General features: G+C 39.1%; 1 protein-coding gene across 1 annotated transcript; it reads left to right on the top strand.

Annotated features, from left to right (window-relative positions):
• Positions 1-4,979: 4,979 nt before the first annotated feature.
• LOC103802566 (tumor necrosis factor receptor superfamily member 6-like) lies at positions 4,980-8,654 on the top strand (the record flags this gene model as incomplete). The annotated part of the gene is made up of 4 exons (XM_009075049.1): positions 4,980-5,133; positions 5,894-6,028; positions 7,927-8,035; positions 8,561-8,654. Coding segments are annotated over 4 exons (492 nt in total), but the record flags the coding sequence as incomplete, so codon positions are not given.
• Between the last annotated feature and the right edge of the window lie 209 nt (positions 8,655-8,863).

Here is an 8,863-nt window from a genome sequence, read left to right on the forward strand (position 1 = left end):
TGCCAGCACGGTGAGATCAGCGAATTGCCCGGGCTAAAACCACGCTGAGAGCTGACTAACTGTGCCTCAGGGGATCTGTAACACGGCGACCTGGTAAAGCAAACAAAAGCATATAGCTGTGGGGTAGGAGGTTGAACCACTATGTCAATGACTTAGGAAAAGCTAGAGGAATGGTCCAAGCCTGGTAGCGTGGGGTGCAGCATTTACTGGAGCAGTGGGGCCGTGCCTGAATCAGCCTCTGTAAACAGTAGGAGTCCCTGAGTGTCAGTGTCGTGTCTCACTCTCATTGGTAAAGTCACTTTCACCAACAGCCATTTTGAAGCGCTGCTGTCAACAGGTAAGGAAGAGTGTCAGCACTGCAGCACAGGGATCTCCACTGCTGGAGGGGCATTAGGCCAAAGAGCTGTAGTGGCACCAAGCTCCAGGGCAGGAGACCCAGGGACATGTGGATGCCATGGCTTAGCCTGGTCCCAGGGCCCAGAGGTAGGACAGTGGGGATGAGGCAGGTGACAGTGATCCCTGCTGCATAGCACAGCCGTCACCTGCCTGGAAGTTTGAATGCAGTACACCTTGCTTCCCCAAACCAAATTCTCACCTGTTTCAGAGACAGCTCCCTGGAGCTGAGATAGTCAAATTCTGGTCTGATTTACTATATAATTGGTAGTAGACTATTTAAAGTGTTTCAGAGAGTTATATCCATGCCCCTGCACAAAGCAGCAGAGCATAGCTAAATACAAAGAAGGACTTTCATCTGCTGACAAAAGCATGTTTTATCTGTTCCTGTACAGAAGCAACAAACTACTGGCAGAAATGTCAGTCTGGCTCAGTGTATTGGAGCTATTCAGAATATGGATTAAGATCAAAAAGTACTTTCTCTTATCACAATGCTTCCCAAAATAAATGTAATTCCTGTTCTTATTTTTCAATTCTTTCCAAATTTCAGTACCCCTTAGAAAGACTAGCACTCCTACATACTTTCAAAAACCAAATGTTTTGTTGGGTTTTTTTATAATTAGCATGTTGTTCCACTACTTATAAATCAGTAAACCTGGTTTGCATTTGGCATATTGATTTGGTTAAACCAGAAGAGGAAAGCAGTTTGTTGAACAAGACCTCAATTTTGCAAGGAACTCCTTGCTGCACTAAAGTAAAAGGCATTGCTGGGATAGTCATGCCAATAGAAATGGTCTGTGGAGTTAGAAAACATCTAACCTCTCCCTGTAAAAAAAGCCACAAAACTACATACCACTCAGAGACATACTCAAAGGAATAGGCAGTCTTAAGAGAGTGAAGTGTTACCTAAACATGTTATAATTATCTGGCATCACTACAAAGCAGGCAGGTTTTGGGAAATTCAGAAGACATACCTTTTTTAACAGGACCCATACACAACTGTCCTGGTCCTTCTTTCTCATTTCACAGAAAACTAATGCACACATTTAAGTGTGCATGCATAAACAGCCATAAAATGATGGGATGACCCAAGACTCAAGTGAAAAGTGTAAGGGCCTCGATTCTGGAAACATTTGTCTGAGCATGTTTTCACAGCTAACTGCCTTTATCTCTGCGGTAACTCACTGAACAAAGAGAAAGTACCAAGAAGAAAACCATATTGTATTACAAAAGGAAAAGGGGAAGAGTTGCTAAATTTCTATGCTCTCCAGCGCTTACTCATCCTTAGCCAGAATATCGTCAAAGTGAGGTGAGAACTGTTAATATTGCTCCAACTCTCCCGAGTTGTATAGCATTTACTAGGTGTTCACTAGTACAGTAGTCCTAAAAATCAAAATTAACAAACCAACAAAATAACCAACCATACAACTCCCAACCCCAGTATATTGCTGTAATTTGCCTGTGAGTCAGCTGAGATGTGAAATAGTAATGGATTGAATTTGGACAGTGACTATTTTAAGATGCTGGACAGTAGCTGAGGCATCTTACTCTCACAGGCACTTACTGGAATTTAAGAAGTTCAGGATGCTTCTAGTTGTGGGGAAATACCAACTCCCATTGCTGGGCTTAGGAAAATGGAACTGGATTCTTTTTTGTCCCTTCTCATAAAATATTTTAGGATGTGAAATACTATTTTTAGAGGGTTTTTTGGTCCTAACTATCAACTGCGGCCTTGGTAGGAGGAAAAAGGAGTTGGAGGAAAAATTATACTTGAGATTTTGGAAGCAGAAATTACTTAAAATAGTGAAAGAATTAGAGAATCCCCTTAACAAACTATGTGAAATTACTCTTGGAAAAAGCCATCCTGACAACAGAGTTAATACAAGGGAGATTAATTACAATGAGAAATGTATTAAAATGGAGCTAACTCTAGCAACCCAAATTCCATTAGGCAAAAAAAGCAAGAAAAATCCTTCATCCCCCATTTTTTGAATGCTTAGAAAGCCCCTGATGAGCTCATGCACATTGCTCCCTATAACAAATGTGGAATGGAAAAAAAAAAGGCACCAAGTTCTGAAGGTATCAGCCTTCTCATTCATTGGCATCTATGGATTAGAAATGGGAGAAGTGGTTTGCTAAAAATAAAATGTATTCTAAAGATAACAGGAGAAAGCAGAGACAATTTTTTTCCTCAGGGTTAAGATTGTAAAGTTTTAAAAAGTCCTGTATGCAAATTACACATTCACACACTTTCAAAGATGAGATTACATCCCCATAAGGTACAACTGCAGAAGCTTTTCAGTTGAAGTAGGTTGACATGTTATGAAGAATACTCTGATAGAGGATGAATTGGAGGCCTGAGAATCCCAAAATGACAAGAGTATTCAAAGAAACTGAAGTTCTTGACACGCTGCCCTGAGAATGCAGATTAAAACAGGTTTTAAAGTCTCCTTAGCAAATACCTGTTGGTGAAAGCATTTTGGAGGACTTTGTAAGAATGAAGGAGAGGGAGCAGGTGGAAAACTCACTTCAATGCCTGGGCAATGTAAATGGAGAGAAACCAGAAAATTTGGGCTCGTGATAACTTTTATGGATTCTACTAAGGTTAGATTTCCCTGATTGATTGATATTATTCCCATTATCTGCTTAGTTCAATATAAGTCTTCAGTTTAGATATGAAAATTTCCTTTTTTTTTTTTTTGGGTTAAAATGAGAAAGTTAGAAGAGAGCCTCTATGAGTCATTTTGGGCTGAAAACATGCAGCAGCTGCTTGAGTGTACTCATCATAAAAAAGCACCTATCACCCCTGCCTGTATAAAAGCCCCTAAAGTGTTTCCTTTCCAGTATTAGCACTCACTGCTCAGTGACAACAAAGAAAGCAACTAAGGTGTGTGCAGGAAGCTAAATGACTATTTACTTTTTTTTTCCTATAAGACACACCAAATTTTTTGTATAGCAAATGAATTGCTTTTAAGAGGATGTAAATTCAGAAAAAGTTTGAAAGAGATAAGAGTTTGAAAGAATTAGACTGTCGCTTTGAAAAATACCTTCACAATTTTATTATAATTCCTTCTTCAAGAAAGTAGTGTAAGACAGCCCTGTGAGCAGAACCAATGTATGTGCTTAATGCTGCTTGAATGTCAGATTCTGAGAAGTGACCCCCATTTCTGATAAGTGTACCAGGAAGTTCATCTCCGTGAGGGCTTCTATGTAAAAACATTATGGTTTTGTACCCCTCAGTGTATCAGCATAGCTCATTTGTATAAAAGCATAAACAACAAGTGGAAAAGTTTGTTCTTGTGAGAAAAGGGTGTGCCTGTCCAATTACTGAGATTACAGGCATTTGGCAAACACTCCCAAAAAATCAGCTAAGTTTCATTTACAAAGGTATTTCCTTCTTTCATTATGTCCCACTTTCTGCACGACTCTCTGGACATTTTCTTCACACTGCTTCAGCGAAAGCCAAACCATACTGGTTTTACATCCCTGACTACATTTTAGTAATTATTTTTTAATTGGACTTTCTAACAAAGTATTTAGTAAGATGATTGTCCCAGGCAAAAGAAAAACAAATCACACTAATTTGGCACATCCATTGGTAAGCTTCTGTTAAAGTCTTACATTGACTTTAATCTTTTTGCATCACGGCACTGGGATTCAGAGAGGAGCACCCTGAAAGATTTGGCCGCAAAGGAAGAGAGAGAGCACTGAACAGGGGAAGTGATGGGCTGAGCATCTGTACCCACAGTTCCTCAAGTGCTAAACTGCAGAAGCTTCTCTAGGTGCAAAGAAAGGCCTTAATATCAATCTAGTAACAAATATTATATAGATTTTTAAATAGATGGCTGCTAAGAAAATAAAATGCTTTTCACCTTCTCGTCTCTGAATAGTCTAGAGGATCAAAAGAAATGGCTACTTGTAGAAATCAGCAGATAGCTACAGATTAGCTACATTTCCTTCACTAGAGAGCCCAGTTTGATGTCCAAATCCATTTTTCAGTAAGTTAACATAAAGATTGGTTTGCATCTAAGTAAAGTTATGGTCAGCATCCAAGCAGTATATCGCTCCATTATATAGACATCTCATTTTTAGTTCATGCAGAGTATGTATACAGAATTCCCCAAAAACCATTGCTGAGAGGAGGGGAAACTATAGCAGATCTTTCCATTTTCCCATCTTATTCCAAAATAGAGAAAAAATAAGAATGCTTCGGCCTCTGGTCCACAGAGCTTTATTATTAACATGAAAACAGGCAGGGCAGTGACCACTTGTAAAGCTCCTACTCACTAATAACAGGGGAAAAGAATAAACCCCAACAAAACCCCAAACCAGAAACTAAAAAAACCCCTGAAATTCAAAGGAATGGATCAGGGTGTAAATTTGAAAGGGGAGTGCTTGTAGTGGTAGGGTCGATGGCTGTATATCTGTATTCCCGTTGTCCATTAGATCTTCTAAAGTAATGAACAGTTTTAATAATGGGGTGAATATCAATGTGCTTAGCTATAGAATAATGCTACTGATGTAAGTCTGTTAGTACTAAAACACACCTACAGTCTTTTGTCTCATTTGCTGTTCTTCTCTCCTAGGTGGCTGTCTTAATTATTGAAACACAGTCCAAAAATAATACTGAAGGTCTAATGCACAGAGCACACAACAGAAGGATCATTGCCAGAAGGGAAACTAACTGTCACATGGATGAATATAATTTAGGTGGTCAGTGTTGCAAGAAATGTAGAAGCGGTGAGTATCAATCCTGTATTGAAAAGTCATTAACAGCGCAAACCACAGCACGCACAACTGCTTTGTTCTGGGATAGCTAAGAGGCATGACATGGTTTCCTGGATGCAGCACTTCCTTCTGGGTATGTTCATTCTTTCTTCATTCTTTCTCTATTACAGGACATCAGCCACTTCAAAAGTATTTCTTGAGCTCAAGGCACCAATAAATTTTCACTGCAGTTCTCATGTAATATGCTTGTTACGAAAGAGCAAAGAATTACATACACATATTTGAAAGAGGTTTAAAAAGTGCAGACACATGCTTTTGCCTACAAGATTCCATATATTCATGGGTTTTTCAATTTTGCATGTACAGTTATGTTTGGTGTGTTCTCCTTCAGTCTTAAATTGAAGGAAGAGGGGATAATCTTATGTATCCTACTTTCCTGAAGTGCATCATATACATGCATAAAGAATATAGATGCCATATTTAGAATCAAAAAGTATTAAGGATTAAAAGGAAACTCTGATGTGTTAGAGCTGATGGCTTCTGTCCAAATTCTTGTTTTTCTGTCTCTACAGGTTTTGTTAAAAGTATCGACTGCCCAACAGACATTAGCAAACACTGTGTTCCAATCCTACTTTCCTGAAGTGCATCATATACATGCATAAAGAATATAGATGCCATATTTAGAATCAAAAAGTATTAAGGATTAAAAGGAAACTCTGATGTGTTAGAGCTGATGGCTTCTGTCCAAATTCTTGTTTTTCTGTCTCTACAGGTTTTGTTAAAAGTATCGACTGCCCAACAGACATTAGCAAACACTGTGTTCCATGTGTAAGTGGAAAGGAGTACATAAGTCACCTCAATGATGCAGAAAAGTGTTTGAGATGCACTTCATGTGACACCGAATTGGGTATGTCTATAGAAATAGCAACTCTAGCAATGACTCTTCTTTGATACAGGATTTTGCTGAAAAGTCTCCGCAATCCCTGAGTAGTGGCTAGGATGCAGATTAAAAACTTTTAGTTGTAGATCTTGAATTAATTAATGAGAAAGTCCTAAGTTTATCCTCCAGTTCCCTTTCATCAAGCATAAAGTAGGAAGAGTAATAGTTGGTCCATTATTTCTCCTTATGTCTGCCTTTGCTCAGCCAAAGCCGAAATCCTTGCAAAGCAGACCCTATACAAACTGGTTAGAGTTAATGAGAAAGAACTCTCCCCCTTCTTTGCCCTCTGTTTAAAATAGGGCTATTGTAAGAAGCAATAATAAGACAATTCCCAATGGTTTCATATTAGTTTTTCATGTAATTAATAATATTGTTTAGAATTGCTGAACCTGATAGATTGTTGCCTTTTATACATTCAAGATGCAATGTGGGATGTAGGGTCAAATTATGAGACTATGAGGCATGGGCCTACTGGGTCAGACCAGTGGCTCACCTGCTTCAGTATTCTACCCCAGTATTCTGCATTCAGCAGTGGAGGCATGAAGTGCTATTTAGAGATAACACAAACCAGTCTACTTTCTGTGTTCTGATCCCTGCAAAGTCTACCAGCATCCACAGCTGTGGGAAAGGACGTTAGAAGGTCCATCCCTACCTAGTCTTTTTAGTGTCTGTTTATGAGCCCTTTGTGCATGAACCTGCTGGGCAACACCAGGTTCCAGAAAATCACTACCTGTGGCATAAATATCCATCACAGACTTTTTTTTCTTTTTTTTAAAATCCATTGAATTTATCTCCTACTAGTTCTCCCAGATGTCCTGTAGATCTAGTATACTTGGATTTAGGGAGTTATAGTTCTTCATTCCTCATATCGATCTCTACTGCTTTCCCCCTCAATATGGATAGAAAAATTTCCTCTCATTTGCTACTATAATAAGCATTTTTGCATGAGTAATGAAGTTGGCTAGAGCAAAGCAATTCAGTATTTTGTACAGTGCCACAAAGGATTATATAATTTGAACTGAAGGGAGGAAAAGGATAATGGAGTGGCTAGTCACAATATTCCATAGACTATAATGTAGTTGGAGTCACTAGTAAACATTAGGCAAGAGGAAAATTATCACTAAAGTTCCATGAGAATCATTCTTAGGATCATTCATGTTTGCGATTCCCATGTGTCACTTTCACAGTGGAGCTTCATCAAATTTGTCTCCCATTACAGCAGAGCACTGAATGTGCTAACTCGAAAGTTCCTTCTATCTCTATATGCCTATGAAAGCAGATTGCATAGTAGGTAGACAGAGTAATTTTTCATGCATAAATAATTTCTCATAGATGAATAGCATCACCATATGAGGAGACCACTGAGGAGAACGTTAATTCATTTGTTTTTATACTTAAACAAAATACGTCACAAGAATATGTTAGCTAAAAAGAGAGGGTGGAATTCCTCATCAGTGGTGGTCCTCAAGCAAAGGTGTAACTTGTCTGTCTGGTAGAGTAAAGAACCCATCTTCAGCATCAAGTAGGCAGGTGGGCTATGCGGTCTTCTGAGTTTCTTTCTGGCTTTACACTTCTGGAAGGGAGAAAGAAGCTGGCATTTGGCAGTGCAGATGTGTCCTCTCATGGCATGAACGTTATCGTGTGATTAGTTTTTGAGCCCTCGGCCAGCAGAGGTCTCTCTGGCAGCTCCGTATTCCCGGCTCTCTGGCAGCCCAGCTGCTTTAGAAGCTTTGTATGTATATTCTAAAGTTCATTCTCGCCAATGCCAGCAGTGGTAGAGCTAGCAGCATGTAAGTCTGAGGACAAGAACTTGTGAGCACAAGCCTGCTTTTTCAAACTAACAAACTTTGAGAAATTAATTTTAGGTTTTGAGGTTGTAAAGAACTGTACCCCAGAGGAGAACACGAAATGTGCCTGTGCAAAGAACAAGTATTGCAGTCCTGAATCATGTGACCATTGCATTCAATGTACTGTGTAAGTTTATGCCTTCATCGCTACATACGAAATTGTTGCTGTCATATGTTATCACCCCTTTTTCAGCTAGTTTCAAGACAGAGACTAAGGTAATCTATAACCTATAGGAAAACATACTAGTTTTCCTTTGCACTTAACCTACTGAGAGTACTTATTTCAGTCAACTCAATTTGCATCCTTGCAGGCTTTCCAAAGGCATCCAGAAAAACATATATCCACTGAGTCCGTATATACTTTTCAAAAACTGCAATAGAGTGTCTGAGCTTTCCTGTTGTCTTTCTGTGATCTCCTGTTACGTGTGAAGAATAATTTCACATCTTTTCCCTCTCCCACAACTCTCTATACCAATTAAATCCCAAACTCCAAGATCCCTTTTCCCTCTCCCACAACTCTCCGTACCAATTAAATCCCAAACTCCAAGATCTTGATATATGTTTAGATGATAAAAAGTCTTGGAAGATTTTGAGAGCAGCTTATAAAGAAAGGAAAAAATCTTATGATAATTTTTGTTGATATTTTCTGCAGATGTGAAAGTGGCATAACTGAAAAACAATGTACTGCAACTTCAGACACTGTGTGTGGAAAGAAAGGTACTGTTTTAAAACTGAGCAAGATCTAGCATCTGCTGTATTTAGAGAGGCTATTGCAATTGTACTCTTCTACCCTCTGGCCCATAGTGATTCCTGACAGCTAGGGGCATTATACCTACTGAGCACTGTACTGACCTGCTAAATATGATTTTCCCTTCATCACTGTGCAGGTGTAGAAGCTATTACTTCTTTCTAGTGGCTACTCGTGATAGGTATGTCTTTAAGGGAGAGGTAGGTT

This window comes from Acanthisitta chloris, unplaced genomic scaffold, assembly GCF_000695815.1.
Source record: "Acanthisitta chloris isolate BGI_N310 unplaced genomic scaffold, ASM69581v1 scaffold34315, whole genome shotgun sequence".
Lineage (NCBI taxonomy): Eukaryota > Metazoa > Chordata > Aves > Passeriformes > Acanthisittidae > Acanthisitta > Acanthisitta chloris.